Genomic DNA, 23,460 nt, shown 5'->3' on the forward strand with positions numbered 1-23,460 from the left:
TTTTGTGATCCAAACTTTTTAAAATGGACAGAAATAGTCTCAGATTGCCTAAATTAAAGTTGTTGTGTTAAAAGAGATGGGATAAAAAGAAGGAAAATGAGATAAAGAGAAGGAAAATGACTTGTAGTTGTTTCTCCCAAACAAAAGAGGGCGCTAATTCAGCGTTCGATATGTAACACAACGGTGCTTAATAAGAATAAGAAGCAAGCAACTTCTTGTTGATTTGGAAAATAACTTCAGGCACTCGGTACTGTTGATTCAAACAAACAGGGCATATTTCACCCATCGTGGCGGTTGTTTCAGCAAACAAATGCTCCTTCATCCTGCCTCCGAGGTAATGTTAAATGAAAGAAATATACGCTAAAAATGAAATAAAAACGTAGCTTTCCGGTCCAAGTGTATCTCATCGTGCTCCACAGACACGCACACTCAATAGCAAATCATAGATGAGCATTTTATATGGTTAGGATTTTCAGTAAACTTCTGTTGGATTTTATTTTACAGTGTACTACGTAGGTGATGACAATTGTCTTACACAGACATGTCAATAATTGTACAAATGACTTCATTGATTTTTGTAGTTAGCCTTATTTCACTCACTCCTCCACATTGTCCTCAAGATTTTTCATTTTCCAACAGGTTCTGGTGTGTGGTCTGAAGAAGAACAATGCGAAAATTGGCTACAGTTTTCATCTGCCACACAGAAGAGAGCAGCTGTGCAATTCCTAGAAGATAGTATAATTCGGCCGGCACCTTTTTTTATTTTTATTTTTTTATCTTGCATGAACAATGATGCCATCAGATTCGAACCCGCTCACACCTCAAACTCAGAATCCCCCACCGCCTGAGGTCACAAATGTCAACAAGTTAGGTCGAAAGACCAACCAGCTTCAATTTTTGCGGAGTGTCGTGGTCAAGGCTGTATGGAAACACCAATTTGCTTGGCCTTTTTACCATCCTGTCGATGCTGTAGCCCTTAATTTACCAGTGAGTACTGAGAACAAGCAGTAAAATGATGAATAAATGGGTACTTCCTGTTAGTTCCTGTTATAGGTTTGTTAGCGTCACGTTAACTATGCTGAATGTGCCACATGTAGCTCTCTGTAATCAGTCTCGCCCACTTGAATAGTGTAATTATCAAATATTTTAAATATTATTAAAGTCCCAAGTCATAGAATGGAGGTTCAAATCAAGCAAAGTTTAGCAAAACGTCTAGAAAGCATAACCTCTAATCACATAAGAAACATATAGTTTGATTATGCATTCTTCAGATTCGTGTGTCATTTTTATGCAAAGCCAGGTTACAGTCTGAACATAATACAAATTGTGTTTGTGTGTAATCTTAAAACAAAAGCTACACTACTTGTACACATTGTTTTCATAGGATTATCACACCATAATAACAAACCCAATGGACCTGGGAACCATCAAACAAAGGCTTGAAAACAACTACTACTGGAGCGCCAGTGAATGTGTGCAGGACTTCAACACCATGTTCACCAACTGCTACATTTACAACAAGGTCAGAAAGACTCATCTTGTTACTTTTTTTTCCCCTCTCTGAGGTGAGCTGCTTACTCCAACCTCTCCTCTAGCCAACAGATGATATTGTGCTCATGGCTCTCGCCTTGGAAAAGGTTTATTTGCAAAAAGTTGCTCAAATGCCTCAGAAAGAAGTGGAGCTGTTGCCTAATGCAGCCAAAGGGAAAAGCAAGAAGAAGAGTATAGGTAATTGATGCTCTTACATCAGCACGATGAGGCGAGGTTTTCCTTAAGGCTTGAATATGCAGCAACAAACATTCACAAATATTTACACACACACACACACACACACACACAAATAAGATATGGGCAATAATTTTGTTTTAATGTCATACGGAGCCTAAAAGGTGCAATACATGTTTTTCCCAAGTTTAACCGGAATGGAATAGTGAACTTAGTTTTACTGTTAAAAATGCTGGCCAATGATTCTCGAAAGTGGGAATGCACGATATTAACATGTTTTCTGCAGGTATCATATTCTATGATTCACAAACACATATAGAAACTTTTATAATTAAAAGCAAATGATTTGGAACTTGATATGACTAATTGCTTAATTGTGTTATATATAGCAAGTCCTTTGCAATTTTTGCTTTATGCCTTTATACTGTGGAGTTTACACAGTTGTGCATTGTCTTTAGTGACACAATTTCCCAGAGGATTAGTCAGCAATAAAAATTATCTTCTGGCGTTGCAGAATAAAATATGAGGGTTGCTTTCCTGCATGCTTTTGAGGGTTTGTCCTCCCTACACACCTGATTCAAATGCTCAGCTCATCAGCAAGCTCAGCGGACAAAATATGCTGGATAGCATTTTATTCAAATAAATTGCATGATTATTAAGGACAGAAACAGTTTTGCGGGCAGAAGATTAAAGTTGGGTCAGAGTTGACAAAATTGTGTTCATCTATGCATGCAGGTTGGCAGAATGCAACTGCGTTTTTTCCGGGTGGGTCCCCACAGACGCAGCACACTGGCTTCTATTCACCTTCAAATCCCACAGAGGCACCACAGGCCAACCCTGTAGGTTTTCATGTTCCCGCAGCATATGATCGATTGTTTGCTTCAAAAATAATTTACTGTATGATCTAACTTTATGAATAAAGATGAAATATCCAAAGAAGAGGGGCTTTTTAGCCATTGACGCAACCTTGCTGGATGAGTCGCCAGAGAGCAAGAGAAGATGGGAAATCCCAGACCAATGCGTCCTCCTTTCTGCCAGCGACGTCAGCAAAAAAGAGTCGGCCCTTGAAAAGGGTGAGACGATCCAGCTGAGCAAACAACTCCGATGCTGCGAGGAAATCCTGAAGGAAATGCTCTCCAAGAAGCATGCGGCATACGCCTGGCCTTTCTACAAGCCCGTGGATGCTGAAGCTTTGCAGCTGCATGACTATCATGACATCATCAAATATCCAATGGATCTTAGTACCGTCAAGGTATTAAGTCACATATTTATTTTGCTTTTAAACAAATGGTGCCATTGATTTCTGTAAAGGCTGTCATCAATAATGACTTCCTCACCAGGCAAAAATGAACAGAAGAGAGTACCAAGACGCTCAAACATTTGCCGCGGATGTCAGGTTAATATTCTCCAACTGCTACAAATACAACCCACTGCACCATGAAGTGGTCGCTCAGGCTAAGAAACTTCAGGTATCACCAGCGGTTCAACACTCAAGTTCTCATCATGTTTGAATTCTTTCATTCACTCAATACTGTCTGCTTCAGGGCGTCTTTGAGAGGAGATTTGCTCTGGTTCCAGACGAGCCCGTCAGGAGGACTTCACAGCTGACCCACGGTCCGCTTCCTTGTGGGCTGAGCAATACATTCCCTTCCGCTTTGGATGAATCTGATCAACAAGCCACACAATTGTCAGAAACGCAACAACAAGTAAGTGAAGTTTCCGTATCTCCTAAAGTCAGGGGCAGGCTCCTCTGATGATGGTTAGTGTCTTGAATTTCATAGAATAGAATAGAATAGAATGCCTTGATTGTCAATACCTGCACATATGCCTGCTATAAATTGACAGTAAAGGCATTCTCTTTATATAAATATGGACAATATGCTAAAATCACATTACATCATCCATTTTATTTCAGGCTTGTTGGAATTAAAATTGACACTGTAAGATTTAGACCGTTTTCATTAAAAATTAATACTTATAAATGATTTATATATTATACATTTCAAAAACTTGCAAATAAATGTGTTCTTAATATGTTTTAAATATAATTGTAGGTCTAAATTATAATACATGGGGTGTGGCACTCCTCTGGAGGTCGTCATGTCTGTTATAGCTACGGACAGCAGGAGGAGTGGTAATTGCCGTATTTACTTGCATTTATGTTCTTTAACAGCTAACTGAGCTATCCAAAGTCTCAAGTAAGAAGATTGACAGGAGAAAGAGTGATGACACCAATGACTCTAGGTAAGAAGGCCAATATGTGTATCGTCAGTTTCACCAAAAATGGACCGAGATCAAATGGATGCCGTCTTTCAGTGAGTCAAAGAAGGAAGTTGACAACGTTGATGAAGAATCTCTGCAAATGACGTACATCGAGAAGCATCAATTGAGCCTCGACATAAACAGACTATCCGGTATCAAGCTGGGCCAGGTGGTGCGCATCATTCAGACTCGAGAGCCGTCAGTATGTGGCGCCGACCCAGAAGAGCTGGAGATCGACTTTGAGATACTGAAACCGTCAACGCTGCGTGTACTGCAGCAGTATGTCCGTTGTTGTCTATACAAGAAGTTCAAGAGATTTCAAAGTAAGTGAATGTTTATGTCAAGTTTGTTGTTTTTAACACTAACCATTAAGTGTTGCAACGTATGACTAATTTTTATTTTGGTTAACACAGAAAAGAAGCGCCAAGTTGGGTCTGATCAAATAGAAAGCAGCAGCTCCTCAGATTCCGATAGCAGCAATTCTTTGGACTCCAGCTCAGAAAATGCTGACCTGTGAACACACTTCTTTTTTTATTGTTTGTGTGTTCATTTGTTTTCTCTATATTGTACAGTGTATATTGCCATTTTTTTAAATCATTTCAATTAAGACACATTTTCTACTGTAGATTTACTTTTGTCACACTGTGAATCTAATGAGCTATTAAGTCCTAAGACCAAGTCCTTGCTTTCCAGTCTAGTTAGAGAGTGTGCATCAGGACATTTTCAAATAATCAACCCTTTTTTCAGATATCAGCAAATACATTATATTGGGTTACACCATTATAACTCAACTGAAAAATGTCTTTTTGAGAGGTCAAATGCGTTTGCAACATTCGCAACATGCTCATTCACTTTAAGGCGCTTTTAATTTGCTGCTTTTTTATGTAATTATTAAAATATATTTTTAAAAGGACCAGTTTATCGTTCATTTTGCTTTCTGAGCCAAACTCAAATGTATGGAAGGCGATTGTGTGTCGTGGTCGAGTTGAACTGTAGTACTGGAATTAGCCACAGGGTGGCATTCGTGCACTGTTTATCATAAATAAAAGAAAAATACACCTGAAACGTAAATGTAGAGATGTGTATAGTCTCAGTTTTCTAAATGGATTTGGGGATGCAGCTTGTTCAAATTTCAAAACATTAAAGCATTCCAGTCTCAAGCTTGAGTTATAGTAGCACGGTAATGCCTTGCACTGCTGTGTGTAATCTAAGTGTGACCAAGAGAGAAATATTTTTATTGGATTAAAATAATGCTTATATTTGCCCACCACTGGTAAATAAATCACTGACCATTATGTCTCTGATCTTTATACAGCTATTGCGTCATGTAACGCTTCATGAAAATGTTCAAAGCCAAGCTAGTCGTTAAGTGACAGCTATTAGGGATCAAAAGCCAGAACTCGGACTGTATACACGGGCATTCATCATTGACTCCTTTGCAGTCAGCCTGTGAGCGGCATTTTCTCCATGCGGCAGCAGCAGGAGCCGCAGCCACCCACACAAACACAACCCTGAGGGCATGATTGATCAGTGCTACAACCCCAATGACAAATCCCCATTACGGTACCTGAAGCCATCAGTCAGAGGCCATGAATCTAATGCTAATAAGACCACACATGCAACGTCACACTTTTCATGTGATTTTTTTTTTTTGCTGCCTCATTCTGTAACCGGTTTAGGGGAGAAGGAAATGCAAATTCAGTTAATGTGGTTTCCAAGTTTTTATTCAAATTTGAACTGGTGTTGGAAGTGTTTTCCTGCATGTTTCTTTCAACGGGTGATTTTCGTAAAGCATCACTTTTTAAACGTTTCCGTCATCAACGTACCCTTAAAAAAACACAACCGGTTTACCTCCCTGCATTTTAGTGCTTAGGTGCAACCAAAGAATAGATGATCCACAAAGTTTAAACATTTTAAGCTAAAGTTAAAAAATCGTCTTTAGAATTAAGTGTTTATGTATTTGTGTGTTTTTTGCCTTTTAAATATGATTTACATAAAGAAATTGCTTGGTGATAGATGACCATTCTGAAATGCGTTTGCGCCGAGGTGACTCGTTCGAGTAACCAACGGGTGCACAGCAAATAGACACGCGCCCTCTGATCGGCCCTTGGAAAGGAAAAGCAATGTTTTAAGTTACCAAACTAAAAGATTCATTAAATAACAAGCTGAGCAATACATTGTATTTTTACTAGATTAGATGAGACAAATATGTCAAATCTTAAAGGAAAGATGACCTGTAGTTGTTGGTCAAGCGGAGTTTAATTACAAATTGAACCTTATGAATTTGATAGTCATGTGAAGCAATTACAGCGACTCCCAGTGGACATCACTTTGAATTCAAATCGTGGCCGTGTGCTCTGAATGTCCGTGGTGGGCTGTTGGCAAGTTCGCTGGGATAACTGATCTTGCCCCGTTAAACTTCATCTAAGCATGTATAAGAAAATTGATACTTTGTAATTGGTCCCTGGGGATTTTATTGTCTGTGCATTCTTTCTGAGTCTTGGTTTCATGAGCTAAAATGCATACAGTACATAATATTGCTCAGCAAAATTGTTGAGGAAACTGAAAGCTAAAAGTCATGTTTTGAATGAAGTGTAAAGCGACCTGTTGCGTTATTTTGCTTTTTAGATATGATCTACATAAATACATTGCTTGCCATAAACATTCTGAGATGCCTTTCTATGGGAAAGCAGTGAAGTTCATTCCAGTGACCAATGGGCACATTCTAAAGTAACAAGCTCACTCTGATTGGATCTTCACAAGGAAATACAAGATAGAGGTTTATAAATTCCCTAATGAAAAACCTTATTTGGTAAATCTAAGATCAGCAATACCTTGCTTTTTACTTGTGTGTGAGGTAGTCATAAATAAGAATGGACAACTGGAGTTGGATTATCGTGTGATCCATAATAGTGCCCCCTGTGGACACGGGCCTCAATTGCAGTTCAATCCCAATTGCATACACTAAAATGCAACTCTGCCAATATGAAAGTTTATTACAGGCTAATGTCAAGGGCTTTAATTTAATATGTGTTTTAAGTGCAGAGCAAAAACAAACAAAAACAAACAAAAAAAACATCTGTTTTGGGTGGGTATTTCCAAAAGTTATTGAGGGTTACGACGGAAGTGACAGGAGTTGACAGTGTGTGTGTGTGTGTGTGTGTGTGTGTGTAGGGGGGGGGGGGGGGGGGCATAAGTGAACCATGAGGGTGGGGGGTTGACGCTGGAAAATGGTGACAGACCAGCTGTTGTCTGACGGAGCAAAGGTTAAAATTTTCAACGTGAAAAAAATGGCAAGACGCTGATGACTATCAGGCCAGCAAAAAAATATAACTTGCCCACCTCTGCAGGTTATATTTTTTTCTATATCTTACACAAGTAAGGAAGACTGCAAACAGCACTCTCAGAGGGTTCCTAAAATGATATGCCAAGTTTCAGATGGATGTCACATCACCAAAATGTCTTAAAAGGTTGAGTGATCCCATAGCTCCATCAGCATGTCTCAAAGACCATTTGCACATTAGATTGCATTATGCACTCTGCATCCATTGTCAGCCACTCTTCACACTCTTTCCCATTTTTCACGTGCTCTTTTATTATTTTATGATATAGCCCTGGGTTTGATTTGGTTTTAAACCACAGCCTGCGGATGGGTAATATAAAATAATACTGTATATACATCCATCCAATTATTCATTTTCTGTCATCACTTATCCTCACTAGGGTCGCTGGCTTGACGGTGCCTATCCCAGTTGTCCACAGGCTGTAGGCGGGGGGGCACCCAAAACTGGTTACCAGTCAACTGCAGGGCACACCCAGTCACATCTAAGGACAATTTTGTATGCCCAATACACCCACCATGCAAGTTTTTCAAATGTGGGAGAAAACGTGAGTGCCCGGAGAGAACCCACGCAGGCATGGGGAGAACATACAAACCCCACACAGGCAGGCCAGAGCCAGGATTGAACCCAGGAGCTGTGAGGCACACCACTTTCGCACCGTACCACCCCCAATATCAGTCAAAATGCTTAATATTTGTGCCAATAATCCTTTTTCCCCTAGTAGCTGAAAGGAGACACACTTTGATAAGATCAACTGACACCTGGCATAGCTATGCAATCAGGGACAACGACTTACGAAAACAAGGATCGCCAACCTGAAACATACTACATACATAAACATACTGACTATGGCAGTAGACGTTAGACTGCCTCTGGCTCATGACAGTCCTGTCCATCATGTGAACAGATGTGCGCACGGTGCTCCAGGATAAGGGACCTCCTCTGTCCGTCGACATTCCCCAACCATTGCTCATGAATCATTGTTGATCAACAAGGGGTTTTCCTCACAATCTCTTAATACAAGCCTTCCAGCTATGTGGAAGGCAATAATTTATTTGACCATGAATGAAGCACTGTCCCACTAAAATGTGTTAGTTAAAGACTCATGACCTGAAGCATCCAGGGAGATGAGGTGACACTATCTTAAAACTTTGCCTTATCAATAATCGGATGGACCGCTTTTATGAAAAAGGAAAGAAATATGCTGCTTTGAAGAATAACAATAAAAATGTACTATGATGTTGATGTTTTATGCCATGGGACAAGGATTTGCATCTGCATTCCACAAATATACATAGAATCCGTGAAATAATGAGGCCATAATCATTTTTAAGAGGACCTTCAAGGTTTTTTAAATAAAGCAATAAAAATCATCGTGCACATTTCAAGGCAGAAAGTCCCAAATGTAATGTTTTGAATTAGAAAAAATCTTTCATGTGTCTCATTTGCCATTGGCCATATCTTTATTGAAGAAAATTTGCATAAAACTTAAAGGGATGATAATAAATGTGTCCTTGGTTGTCTATGTTGGTCGAACAGGTCAGTTCACGTGTGACTCCAGTGAGGATAAGCGCTATACAAGATGGATACCAGAGCAGATGCACCACTCAATGCTCCCTTTGGACAAGTTGCAACACGCTTGAACCTAGCACCTGCAAAATATTTGTCAGTCAGACATACGGTAAACAGCAAAAGGAATGTAAACAGCTTATTTCCAAACCTGCAATTGTTCAGATTTTTTTAAGAAGAACACCGTGATACAATAGTAACATCTGTACTTAGTTGCAGAGGGGTAGACAAAATTTTCCGTGTGAGGTGTCCAGGGCGACACAATACAGGACCAACAACAGTGAGTGGTTAAACACATGGTAAATACAGTATGTACTTAAAAAAATGCATGAAAATAGTGGAGAAAAGTCCTTAATATATTAATCTAAAAGCAAAAAAAGAAACAACAACAACAACAAAACCCTTAATGACTCTCATGTGCACAGATGGTGTGGGAGCATGCACCAGGAGCAAGGAATCACACCCCAAATGAAAACAAAGATGTTAAGTTCCTTTTTTTGGGACTCCAGGAGCCAGATCGTGTAACATCAGTTTTTTTTTTTCCTAGTTAATAAGATGAAAAATTGTATCCCTGATAATACACATCCATATGGATTTACCAAAAATAGACACAAAGTTTTGCAAAGAAGGCACTATAACACAATTCAGCAATAACTTATTTCATGTTACAATTGATTAAGTCTCTATTTAAAAATAATAATGTCCTTTTTCTTTCACAGCATTAAAACACAATATATCAGATGTGGTGATATGTCACAAACCCAGTTAAAATCTCACTTAACCCCTGAAGTGATTTCATCTGCCCCCAGGAAGTACTCATACACCCATTTGAGAACCAAAGTAATACATTATATAGCCTAGAAAAGCAATCATGTTTTATCCATGTTCCAAATAATTTACTCTTAATTTGTCCTTTTCCTGTCACATCATTAAATTAAATTTGCTGACACCTGAAGAAACCCTGCTAAAATATATAATAAAATAAGGGCGGTATGGCACTACAACCGTTTTAGCATGGTAGAAGAAGAAAGCAGCAAATCACATGACACGTTGGACTTGAGATCATCAAGCAGTTTTTCAAAATAATTTGTAGAGCAATGTTATGTCCTCTCGATTGTTCATGCTTTTATAAAATAGTTAGCCTTACTTGTATTTCTCACTCTACCTTGTGCAACCATGTTATGCATATAATAATAATGCTTTTTTTTTTCTTTTTTCTTTACATATCGGGTTGTCCTCTTGGCCAGCATTAACAGTTAACTAAAGAGAAAGCTACCATTAGTGCGGATTTGCAACCCTGTTACTGTGATTAGAGTAAACTTATTTATTCATTAAATATTCATTTAATATTATTAAATGCTGTAAAATACGCAATTGCTCTGCAGGCCGACATATAAAGTATTTAATGAACGTATTTAACTTTTTTTCTCTCCAAAATGTTTTAATACCACTAATTTAAAATTACATTGGATTTGATGACCAAATTCTGCCTCGATCGCCATTTAACCCTGCCCTTGCAGTATTACAACTTGACCACTAGAGGACGTGCCATGAACCGCACTCCCGAAAATAAATAAATAAATGAAAGCATAGGCAGAATTCGCGGCGGGTTGACTGTGGAGGTTCTCTAACAAAGTGTCAACACCGAACTGACGTTTGACCGAGCCGCCGAGCACGCACGGGCTCCTTGGACCTTCGGGTCACGAGCGCACGCTTTGTCCGAACATTTGTGGCTCTCTGCTATGGAGTTTTGGGACTTGATCATCGCTTAGTTCGCCGGAGCGAAACCAGGAGACTCGAACAGAGGCGGCTTGAAATCACAGCAAAGCGAAAAGGAAGTGCTCTCCGAGCGTTTGTCCTGCAGCGAATGCTTGCAAGCGCCGAACATAGTAACGTAAACCGGATAAAGTCATTGTTCCCCTCCCGCCTGGATGCTTCCGCTGGAGCCCAGCGTGGCTTGGACTGGGCTTTTCAAACAGGATGATCACGCGGTCCAAGTATGTCTTATGTCTTAACGTGTTCCCTCCCCAAGTGATCTGGGGTTCTTTGAGCGAGGACGGGTCGGTTACCTCGCTTTGACCCAGCAACTAAACAAGACGTGTTATTTATTTATTTTTATTTTTTTGCGCGCAGTGTGACGCTGTGCAAGTTAAACCATCTGTTTTATTTGACAACACTTTCACTGTTAATGGTGACGTTTTAATGTGCGCATTTGGCTGGAAAACTTTTTAAGGATGAAGAGGAGAAAAATCCCTTTTTCGAGTGACACCGCCGCCGTGTAGTGAAGTGGACCCACGGGAAAGGGTGGTGGTGTTATTCCAGCTTTTATTTTCAGTGCTTTGCATCTCCACTCGGACTGGATCAGATGGCTGACATGCGCCGGACACAAAAAAAGTTATGAATTTGTAACAAGGGAGCAACTGTGCGGAGGGAATCACTTGGTGGACTCATCTTCTTTTGCTTTGCTTTGGTGAGATTTTGAGCGTATTCGCATCGGAGTAAAAAGCCCAAGACATGGAGGAGTGGAGGCAATGCGGACGCTGGCTGATAGACTGCAAGGTTCTGCCCCAGAACCACCGGGTCGTGTGGCCCTCAGCTGCCGTGTTCGACCTCGCGCAAGCCTTGCGCGATGGGGTGCTCCTATGCCAGATGTTGCACAATCTCTCCCCTGGATCCGTGGACCTGAAGGAGATCAATTTCAGACCTCAGATGTCACAGGTGAGTCTGCAAGCCCCCAACACCAGGTGATGTCAGTATGCGATTCACACAAGACAAACTGATTCACTTTGGACTTTTGAATGTATTTTCTCCGTCATGTCACACACCCACCTCTTTCTGGCCGCAGCCCAAATGATAGAGCTGCACTCCAAACTGTAGTTCCTCGCTTAAAATACACGCAGGGTCCATGCAAGTCATGCATTGAAAAGAGAAAGGGTTCCCACCCTTGCACGCTTTTGCTGTTTTGGTCCAATCTGCATGCGTATTTGGAAGACATCTGAACCCCAACCGTTTTTTTTTTTTTGTTTTTTTTTTTGAATTAACTACTTCATGGAGCAGATGGGTGTGGCGTGTGAGATTCAACACTAGGGAAGATGCGGTAAAGAGCTGCATTGTGTGCTTTAATTATGAGGCATTTGCCAAACAGTACAAGTTGTAGTTTTAAGGGTGTGTTAAGATGACAACAACATTGTCAAATTCAAGTTAGTTTATTTTTAAAATGTTAAAAGTTTGACATGGATATCTCAATATCATCCCATTTCACACGAATCAGCAAAACACAATGAATATGCCCCAAGGCATGCCAATGTAGTAGTTGGCCATGCCATTTTGCAAAGAACCACTATCAAAACCAGTACCGGTCAAAAGTTTGGAAACACCTTGACATTTTCTTGAAACCTAAATAAAAGTTTGCCGCTTTTTATTTATAATCTCTCGAAAATGCACTGCTGTGAACTGATAAAAAAAGATCAATACACAATTCAAATGTGTCTTCAAACTTTTCTCAGGTACTGTATATGGCTGTCACAATTTAATCTCATTGAAATCGATTATGCTCCAGGCACCCCCCCCCCCCCCTCAAAATATGTATTTATTTATGTATGTATGTATGTATGTATGTATGTATGTATGTATGTATGTATGTATGTATGTATGTATGTATGTATGTATGTATTTTTAAATTTCTTAAATAACTTACTATAATAACTTGAACTTGTGTTTAAGTGAATGGCTATTTATTATTATTATTATTATCATTATTATTTTCATTATTATTATTCTCGACACAATTATTATGTGCGTGTGTGGTTAGCCAACGTGATTAGCTTTACCTTGCTAGCGATTATTTGACACTGACATTTAGTTCACACCTACATAATATATGTATGTTGCAAGTGTAATACTTTCTTTAAAGTTACTTCAGGATGGTATTTCAGCAGTATTCCATGATTGATTTTAAGATTAGAGCCGTCTGTTAGCTGCAATGAGGTTAATGACTTCCTGTTAGTATTCTTCTTCCTCTTCTTGACAAGGAAACTGGGCACATTTCGTGCTTGACTGTTCCTTTTAATTTGAACCCCTAAAACCGAACCATTATAGATTGTTTGCAGTGCAGTTGTATCGTCAGATTTTATTCTTGGATAATACATACCTAGTGGCTTTTGTGACGTTCACAACTTTCCTTCCTTTTTTCGGAAGCTCCATGTGCTAATATTACTTTTACATGCCTACCTAATCAAAGATATGCTTTTACGCACACAAATAGCATCAGGTATTCGGCCACTAGGTAGTGCACCAACCACATGACTAGACGATCTTTGCATACAGGTGTTTTTCTGTTTTAACTGCGACAGCAGTCAAAGTACTGTTGTGGTATGCTAGGTCCACTTAAAGTTAATTTGAATATTACTTAATCTGGATCACTCTTTATTTATTTTAGAAATTATCCTAAGATACCCTGTTTTTCTGGGGGCTCGATCTCTATGGCCGCCACTGTCATACTGAGTGTATCTGTAAGGAATATTCATGTGGAAAATTACGCAAATGTGATTCCAGCAGAGCTTTATGTGGATATATTTTGTTGACTTATTTCTAAAGTGGACTTTACCCGAGTTGGTCAACTTTTCCCCCCAGCTCTTGTATGTCCCACCAAGTCTTGACCCTCCTCAGAGTTTATGTGAGTTTGTGTTTGCATTGAAATTCTAAAAATGACCTTTTAAAAGATTATACTTTGTCACCAGTTCAAATATTGGTGCTGTTATATTAACAAATCATCCAAAATGCCATCCTTGGTATGGTTATCCCTTGTGCAGAATTTTGTCCATTCCTTTGAAAGAATCCTTTGATTTTTACATCAAAGGAAAGCAATGAGAGAAAACAGTAGGGATCTGAAATTTCACCCAGATGGCGACTACGTGTCAAAGTTCAACATGGCACTACCACATACTTATCACACTACCAGGAGTCTGCCGTCCTTTGGCTAAAATACAGCGAGAATGATGTCGAAGAAAATGACAAAAAACAATCAATATACTGCACAAGGGTTAAATAGATAAAGAAATCCATGCTTGAATGTGATCAAAACGAATCATTGACTTCTATTGATTCTATGGAGAAGAGCTGAAATCATCCAGTCATCATGCCGTCGTGCTCCCATTTCTATATTGGTCCCTCTCTGCTTCAGCTGGACTACGTTTCCACAGCCAGCGCAAGGACGCATCGGCTCAGAGGAAGTTCATTTGACCACAGTGGTAGAATGAGAATGGCAGGCATTTCTATTACTTCTTGTTCACCCTGAAGTCTGGAATAGCAGAAAAGCAGTCGGTACGTTATAGTCCATTTTTGTCCCATTTGCTGCAAACCTTTCTACGTGATAGTGACAATTATTGGACTCATGGGATTTGGTGTCATGAGCTAATCTTTTTTACACAGGTTCTTCAATCATATAAGCAAAGGCCAAAGAATCGTCACATTGCAGTGATTGCAACACAGTCTCATATATTTGAACGCGTGACTTGCACCACTGAAACATTCACAATAGTCAAATTGTCCATTATTCGGAAGAAGTTTGTTTTAAAAATAAAAAAAAAAGTATCTTTTTGTTTCTTGTAGCTTATATCTTTTCCTATTTCTCTGGGTAGCCACCATTAGCCTCAACTTATCTGTTCCACAAAGCTTTGGACTCCTTTAATTACAAGGCGAGAGAGAGGTCGAACTGGAACACTTTGATCCTCCCTCTAATCCCACGATGAGTATCTGCAGCTAGGAGGGTGGGGTTGGGGGTGCATGGGGGGGTTCAGTGACAAATTGGTTCAACCAAAAGCTGGCAGCTGAACAGAAGCACATCATGATTTATCATAAGGAAAAGGTCAAAGTGTATACTTTAACACAATCTGCAGCTTAGTTAAATGAAGAGGTCAAGCGCAGCTTTTGCGTTATTTCGTCACCACAAAACTTCTTTTAACGGCTACATGAGCTTGGTGATTGATAGTTTCTGACGCTGATTCTTGAATGTGAGTATGCCTTGCAGTTAATTAAGTCATAGTGACCTCAAGTATGCTTGGCCTGCTTTGACTTAGTGTAGTGGACTCTGCTTGAATGTACCGCAGTCAGAAAAAAAGGAAAGTGTTTTCCAATAAGCCATTTGCTGCTGTTAATAGAACCTACTGACCAAAAGGCTCAAATGTTTGGCTGTGATCCCAGTTAGCGATTCACACACAGTGAGTCTAGACCAAGACGGCAGACATTCTGTCTTAGTATGTCCACAAAACAGCTTCCTGGAAGAGTAATTTGCTGAAATTCTTACTGGATCGCCACCTCTGAAAATGTTATGGTCAGGGCCTTAAACCTTGGGTTCCATCGTGAATGCTATTGCGTTTACAGGATATTAGATCCATCCATCCATCCATCCATCCATCCATCCATCCATCCATCCATCCATCCATCCATCCATCCATCCAGATTCAGATTGTGACATTTATCAATATTAGCCTAATTCAAAGTCAAACAAAATTGTAATTTTGTGCACAAAAAGTGGTACTGTTTTGCGTAATAGAAGACTATATTTTCTGTGAGAACCAGGACATAGCGTCATGAGGGGTTGACCTCCAGTTTCCTGCATTCAAACATATTTACCTGTTTCCAGTGACTGTGTAAAGGATGAATAAGGATGAAGTACTCAATCAAATTGTGTCCAAAGAGTTTCTTACTTTTGAGTTATTTGGCTGATGCGGTCAGTGTGGACTGTGGAACTGCAAACTATCAAGCTGATTGCTATTTAATGCTACTGCAAATTTCTGATAGCTAACATGAGCCTTCTAATTTGGTTTGAGCAGCTACTGACAAGTTCACCTAGAACAGAAACAGATCAGCGTCAGTGGGAAATCCCTCCTCGTCTTTGTCCTCACTTAGCGATTGGAATTCGGGCCAGTGTTGATCCTTGACTGTCTGGGTAGCCTCCCTTTTTCTTCTTGTCTCCTCAGACAAACATTTTGATTATGTGGTTATTTCTGCAGCCTTTTCCATGATAGCAGTGGTTGTGTTGACGTTCGAATCGACCACCATCTTTGTACGAAATTGGAAGAGGGCATGCGGTATTTTACTTTTTTTAAAATCTGTTTTTACGTCTGTCTGCTTCGCTAAATCCTCATTTTCTATCTTCGTTTTCGCATGTGAGACTACTGAGGCATTATGTACAAAAGCCTGAGGATTTTACTTGCTCCAATGACCATATAAATAGTTTTCTTAAATTGTGGTAAAACACAGAAATCCACAGCATTGGATTGGAAAGAGAAGTCTTGATTCCTGCATCCTTCTGCAGCGAAGGACCATTGTGGTATTCATGAGGTTAATCGTGAGCAGTGAGCTGCAAACATATTAACGTGTCTGAAATCCAGAGCGACTGAAGGGATGTATTGCATACAGCAATTTCGGTTTGTAATAATGCTAGCAAATTCAATAACTCACCTATCGAAATGGCTCTCAGTCCACAATAAAAGCCTGTTTGAAAAAGCACCTCAGGCAACCAAGTAGCCAAGTTGACCTTTTTAGGGGGTCAGATAAATACATGCTTGTATTTTTCAAGGCAGCTGTATTAAAGGTAGAAAAACATTAATCTTAACCTCAAGGTTTTAAGTGGATTCCTAATGAGCTCTGATGTTTGGTGCTGCATTAGAGCTTCAAGTAGGTATACATATTGTGAATCCAGCGCCTCAGGCTGACTGGAAGACCTTGCCCACTGAGGCCTTTTTTTTATGTTCTGCTTTTTCTTTTTCATCCTTTTTTCTCTCTTAGGTAGCTAGTTATGAATACCTTTGGGATGACTCAGGTTTATGTGTGTGCGCGCACACACATCGCTGCCTTTGTTTCTGCATGTGCACATGTGCTTACGTGAAGGTGTTCTCATCATGCCGCGAGGCTCCAAATTTTACACAGGGCCTGTCTCTTCCCCTCACAGTAATTGACACGTACAGCTTCCACCAAAATACTTGTTGTGGTAGTTTACAAGTCAGGGTGAGAATCATTTTATTAATTTTAAGATACTTCGTTCGAGGTAGGCGCTAAACAAACACTGGATTTGATTAAAAAAAACACTCCTGAAATGGCTGAAATCAGCCCTTGAATGATAATAGGACTAACTCGGTTCAAAAAAAGTTTAGCAATTAAAAAATTCTCATGTCTTTATGCAGCTGCCAGAAACTGTTTCTCCCAATATGAAAAAATACAACGTTGTTATGAAATCACATTCAATTGCCAATCAAGGACGCAAAATAACAAATGAAATATGCTGACATTGTATTGTATGGCACAAGTTCCCAGCATTTATCATTTATTTAGCATTTATCAGTGATTCTAGAAGTGTTATAGAAGGTTACAGAAGCATCTAGCATAAACTAGCTGCTAGCATAGCTAAGTACCTCATACTGTATAGGATGACAAGAGCAGTTGGATAAATTTTCAAAAGGCTAGATGTAAATGACTGACATGATGACATGATGAGCATGTACCGATACCAAGTATCACTATCGGGCCGATATTTTACCTCATTTCAAGGAATCTGAACTCAAAATAAAATTGCCACTCATTTAAATGAAGTTTTAGGAAATATTCAAATTGCTTGGAATATGGAAGTCTTCAAATTGATAATGTGGATTTTTTTTTTTAACTAAAGTTATAGTGGTATCAGTCCTTGGTATTGGTAACCAACTGCTAACTACCCCTCAATTGAGGACTCAAACCACCATCAATCTGGAAAAAAGTGGTTTCAAACATCCACATTCTATCTCTGATGCTGATGGCAGGACACATATGCTCTTCCTACTGATCACTTTTTCACAAGCCAGGCTGATTCAAATGTGCAATTTAAGATAGCAAACTCACCCTTGTGATACTGAAATCACTTTGCCTCATAGACCAAAATCTATGGAGAGAGATGTGTTAAAAATCTCACTAATGGTTCCTGCTAAGCAGTTTAAATTTAAGTCAAATATATTGTAAAATTAATAAAAGAATAAGTAAATAAATAATAAAAGACGGTCATTCACAATTACATGGAAATGTATCATTGGTCTTCTGAGTTTATACTTGTTTTTCTGCAAGCAAAAATCTATAACTACAGTAGCATGTGTCTTCATTAGACTTTGAATGGTGAGTTCATGCAGCTGTGTAGTTGCTGGGTGAATGCTCGACTCTGCTTTTTTACAGTCAATGCAATTGCCTAATCAATTGCAACCACTGTGAGCAAGTTGACTTTTTGCAAGAATGATTCACATATGTTAGATTTTTCTTTTGAATTTGTTAGAATGCCATATTTTCGAAACCTGTCACTCTGAAGTGATGTGGCAAAGTAAAGTAGGTTTTGTTGCTTCTGCCTTTAAATTAAAATCACTATCTCATAGATCTCTGCCATTCCTTTCTCAAATCTCTACTTGGGAATGGGTAGGCCCATACTATAGACAACCCCCCTCCCAAAGGTGTAATTTAATCTAAGCCTTTGGTCGACTTGACCACTTGACCCCAGTGCTGGCCGGATGCAGGTAATACTGCTAATGGACCTTGTTAGGGACACATCCTGTGTTGAACAGCTGGGACAGTGTCACCAGAGGCTAATGGGATTGACAAGAAGAGAACAATGCCCACCTCAGGTTTCCGAAACCTTTTGTGTGAGGCAATTCTCCTGAGGGCATCGGAATCTTTTTTAACCGAACATTCTTAGATGTATGGGCTGCCCTTTTCATTCCTGACAAAAATGGATGTCACATGGGAGCTAATTCACGGTACCATTAGGTAGTTAGAATAAAACAATTTTACTTTGAAAAGACAATTTATCGCAAGCGAATAACAGAACTGTATCATTAACTGGAAGTGTCTCATTTGGTATTATTTTTGAAGGGGTTCTTGTAGCATCGCTGAGTTTCACCTTTGTCAAGTTTAACAGCATTGTTGACTTCCACTTGACCTAGAAATAAAACCAAAGATGCTCTCGAAATCAGGCAAGTTGTGACAAAATCGGAAGTCAAGAGGTACTTATGAGCTTTCATGTTATTGTCAATGAAACACTATACACATGAAGCTCTGCCAAGTGGTGACAGAATCTTGACGGGTTTGTGCTTGGTGGTCAAGTGCTGCTAGCGTGCATCGTATGAATTGACTGTTGATATGTTATAAAGTCTTCTGTGTTCTTCTTAAAAATCCGACTGTATAATAAAATGCAGGGAAATGATATTAATGATATGTTTTTTGTGATAAACATATTGCGTATGCTTTGCGCACCTGCAAGTTGCTGGCATTAGACCGAAACCTCAGAGATCACAATTTGGTAAATATGATATGATTTTTCACAATTCTATGCTTTTATTGAACTCAACTGTATGCATTTTTTCTAAGGGGTTGTAAATGACTTGCTCGCTTTGAACTTTTAATGTCAATGCTTGGACAAAAGAAGTTGATATGAATTTTCAGTCCTCCCAGGTTTGGAATAAGATGCAATACAAAGATGAAATAGCGCCAATGTACAATATGAATTTTAATGTCCAAGACTAACTTCCTGTAGCTCTTTTGTTGACAACAATTGTTGCTTTTATTGCTGACATCTTACTATGCTAATATGCAGAGCTCTAACGGCTGCGTGAAAGGGTTAGAAATATTTGGACACAAAATGTCCCGCTTTGGTAAGCTCTGTCTGAAAGGGACGGGCAAACAAATCCCAGCTTTACTGCTACGCCTCTTTTCCGCCAATTTACCGTGAAGCTAGTGCGAAAGCTGCTCTGGTAAAGATTATCGAAATGCTGCTTTTCCACAGCCCCTTGAGGTGATTTTTTGTTGTTGGTTAAGATAGGAATGGAGCTTTATGGTGACTATATAAGTCAGGCACAATCACTATAAAAGACACTGCAAGAGTTTTCACTACAATTTATTGTCTGTTATTCATTTATTTTTTTATTTTATTTTAAATTCTAAAATGTGCGTCAGTCTGTGTGTGTATATATATATATATATATATATATATATATATATATATATATATATATATATATATGCATTCAAACATACTTGCTAATATGTTCTAACCTTTTTGCAATCACAGTACGTCCAGTCCAGATGTGCTTCAAGGCCATCAAGGGTGTAGGGTTGTTACTGTTTAGCTGTTTAGCTTTCAAGTACGTTGGAGGATATTTGCAAGTCTATTAAAACAAATCTGAAAATATGCTCCAACATGTTAGAAAATATTTTGAAATACTGTATATTTCAAAATATGTTTAGACTTGTTAATAAATTTAAATGAGTTTGCTGCATAGCTTCCATCATGTCTGGAGCATACCTGTATTTTAAGCATAAGAAAATATTAGAGATTGGCCAATATGCTTTTTTTTTCAGGGCCATCACTGATACAATAATCAGTAGTCAAGGAGTCCGATAACCAATATATAAAGTTGCTGTTCATTTCAAGCAAACAAGGAATATTTATTGCAGTGAAAGGAAATTTTTGGAATATTACTGGCCATGAGATAATAATAATAAGAGATAATAATAAAAAAAGAGCGATGATATGCACCACCAATATGACGATTATCGGTCACGATAATCAGCCCAACCGATAAACTGTTTATCCCAGAAAATATCAAGGCTCTAGGATTACAGTAGTGTTCCTTGGACATCTTTTCAGCAATAACATACTGGTTAAACAATGAAACGATCCTATTTATGTGTTGCTCTCGTGTGTCACCTCTGTAAAGGAATGACACCTGAAAGCAACTTCACAACATACTGCCTTTTTATTTTTTTCAATTCCACTAGAATGAAGGAGTCATGGAGCCTTATGGCCACCATCCGATTTCTGAAGAGGCTCCATCTGCATGGTGGTGGTTTGCGGTGATTAGCATGGGCATGCAGGGTTGTAGTGGCTCGCTCGTTCCAGAGCCAGCCATTCTCTGCTGGACGCCATCACGCCACAGAGAAATGCGAAAGAGGAAGTCGCATCTCTGTTATGACGAGCCAGATGGCAGAATTTCTCCCCTGCAGTTCCCCTCATGCCAGACAACAGAAGAGCATTTTATTTCTTCTTTATTAATTATTTTTACTTTTAATCCGCTCATCTTTTTTCCTAATTGTCAGTCCTTGAGCGTCATCTGTCATCCTTCATTAGCGTATTGACAACATCCGCTGCATTTTGTCACAGCAATATTTTAGCCAGGAGTCTAATTTGAGCTGTTGTGATGCTAGACTGACTGTAGCTGTTTCTTGTGGTCAGGATCAGATTAAGATCTGGACTTTGCTCCTGGGAGAAGCAAAGCAGTTCCCATCCCCCTGTGGACACCTCCAACCCCAGCTGTGCGCGCACGCACGCACAACCTCTTCCGAGCAGGAAAGATAAATAGCTTCATGTTTTCTTTTTGCCAAAGGAAACAGATATGCACCCTTCTGACGCACGGAAGGAAACTTGGGAGGCTTGTTTGTATGTTTGTTTGCGATGAGAGCTTGGGGTTTTCAGGCCTTTGCCACAGAATCGCAAGTAGTGCTGATATCCCATTGCTGACACGTATTGATCATATCACATAATTGGCTGTGGAATAGGAAGGGCATCATGGGTAGTGTTACCCCGTTCAGCTCAGTCTCATAAAAGACCAGCGGTTATTGATTGCTCAGTCTCTTGCTAATCAAATGGACAAAGTGGAACAGTGTAATGTGCGGATACAGAGGGCGGGAGAGGTCATTTCCTGATGCCCCATCTTTTGCCCCCACACTATTCTTTGAGCTTCTGTAGCTTGCTTGAGGACATGTTGCCTTGGAGAAATGCTTGTAGAGTTCAAGGTTGGCTTCTTTCCTTTCTTGTTTATCGTGTTTGTTTCGGGTGAAAACCAAAGCCTAAAGAACATTCTGGTCACAGGATGTGAACGTCCATTTCGTAACTTGAGTGCGGTTATTATTTATCTTGGAATCTTGGAAAATATATATATGTATCATATATATATGTATGTATATATATATATATATATATATATATATATATATATATATATATATATATATATATATATATATATATATATATATATATATAAATTTAATTTAGGCACTAAAGTGACCTATTAAATGTCTAAAATAGTTGATTACTTTGTTAAGTAGCAAAAAAAAAAAAAGTACCAGTACTTCTCTTGTTGCAGAAGCACTTTGGTGAGATTCCGCCATTTTAGTGGGTGTGTACACTGACATTATGGCACACTTACGCCTTGGCTATTCTGATCGAACTGTACACTGTTCATGATGCTTGTCCAAATTGGAAAATGGAATATACCACACCAGTTATTCTGGATGAAATTTCATTAAGATTTCTTTTGTTTGTCACTAATTGGAATCAGACATGTAAGCCTGGCTACTGATATGTGATCATTGCATTTCTGTGATTTGTATTGAATGCAATTCAACTTCTGGCCATTGAAATTCAACAGCCTCTAGAGGTGGAGTCAATTCAAATTCATACAAAGGAATTGAATTAAATTCTGACATTTGCACAGCCGGCTTAATATGTATTGTTCTTGACCTGTTCCATATGTAAAGTGCCTTGAGGACACTTATGATCAAATTTGGCACTACATAAGGGAAATAGACCCCGTCCTGGGTTAGTCAAACAAAAAGGGATGTATTTGGAATGGTAAAACAAGTTAAGTGGAAACAGAAAGCAGAGACAGAAACAGTGCTGAGAGTGTATATTTCATAATAAGTCAGCATTGGGTGTTGCAAACCCAGAATTATATTTGTATAGTTGTGTTTAGTCTGCTGCCACAGCACTGTGTGAGGCCCCGTATTTCATCACGCAGCTCCTTTCTGTTTGCCCTACTGTCTCGCTTTGTGTCTGTATATGAGGATGTGTTGGAAAAAAAAACTTTTTATTGGACATCCATATCACTCAGTATACCTGTCCAAAACATATTTGTGTCAGCATAAAGCTCTTAAGACACATTATGTAGCTGGTAAAAAAAAAAAGAAAAGAGGCTGCAGGTTTTATTTTTACGATGCAGATGCAACCGTTGCCGCACACAAGTTGTGATTTTGATTGATGATCTTCCTGAAAAGTGATTTCTTATAGGTGCTTGATAGAAAAAGAAAAACAAGGACATTTTTCTACTGTTCTTAGAAGCCAAGAAAAAAAATCATTAGGCCTACCACCAGTTTGGTGTAACGGGGTGTAAAGAGAAAATGGTTAAACTATTTACGTTTAATGGTCAAAACCTCCTGGGAAAACAAAAGACGGAAGAAGGGGTTCTGAATCTGATTGCGAAGAAGCTTCCTAATAGCTTTTACCTGTGCAATTGAGCATGTCTCAGTCTCACACAATGGTGTACACCCTTTGTCTGATTTTCCGCAACTACTTAGCTCCATTAGCCCATTAGCAGACACATGTTTAACTACAGCAGACCATGGCAACAAGCAGGATTTACTGACATGTTGGGACTGTGCTGTCAGTGAAGTAACCTGAACACAAGCCAGCCATTGAATGGGATGTCTATTTTCCCACGTTTAGTTGAATATCTTTTTTTTTTTTTTTTTCAATTATAATTTTGGAGTG

The 23,460-nt window shown here is 39.1% G+C and overlaps 2 protein-coding genes across 9 annotated transcripts in view; both read left to right on the forward strand.

Moving 5' to 3' along the window:
* The first annotated feature begins 200 nt into the window (after positions 1–200).
* On the forward strand, positions 201–4,900 carry LOC148411675 (bromodomain-containing protein 3-like). Its single transcript, XM_088435080.1, has 11 exons — positions 201–334; positions 640–987; positions 1,385–1,522; positions 1,596–1,728; positions 2,461–2,564; positions 2,648–2,977; positions 3,066–3,194; positions 3,270–3,431; positions 3,899–3,969; positions 4,042–4,310; positions 4,401–4,900. Exons 2-11 carry the CDS (start codon positions 790–792, stop codon positions 4,502–4,504), a joined length of 1,638 nt encoding a protein of 545 aa, XP_088291206.1. The 5' UTR covers positions 201–334; positions 640–789; the 3' UTR covers positions 4,505–4,900.
* Positions 4,901–10,495: 5,595 nt separating this feature from the next.
* The window catches only part of vav2 (vav guanine nucleotide exchange factor 2), a 154,073-nt gene continuing 141,108 nt past the window's right edge, over positions 10,496–23,460 (forward strand). For all 8 annotated transcript variants that reach the window (XM_088435350.1, XM_088435356.1, XM_088435353.1 and 5 more), the window contains exon 1: positions 10,496–11,615. In XM_088435350.1, the coding sequence (XP_088291476.1) occupies positions 11,412–11,615 (204 nt within the window). In that variant the 5' untranslated portion in view covers positions 10,496–11,411. The remainder of the gene's footprint in view (positions 11,616–23,460) is intronic.

This window comes from Hippichthys cyanospilos, chromosome 15 (genome assembly GCF_059441005.1).
Source record: "Hippichthys cyanospilos isolate Australia breed blue-spotted pipefish chromosome 15, RoL_Hcya_1.0, whole genome shotgun sequence".
NCBI lineage: Eukaryota > Metazoa > Chordata > Actinopteri > Syngnathiformes > Syngnathidae > Hippichthys > Hippichthys cyanospilos.

Bases quoted from the DNA above. Each gene is read 5' to 3' on its own strand.
- LOC148411675 (XM_088435080.1), top strand. From the start codon at position 790: ATGATGCCATCAGATTCGAACCCGCTCACACCTCAAACTCAGAATCCC. The intron at 2,978-3,065 runs GTATTAAGTCAC...CTTCCTCACCAG, and splicing joins TGGATCTTAGTACCGTCAAG to GCAAAAATGAACAGAAGAGA. The intron at 3,195-3,269 runs GTATCACCAGCG...TGTCTGCTTCAG, and splicing joins CTCAGGCTAAGAAACTTCAG to GGCGTCTTTGAGAGGAGATT.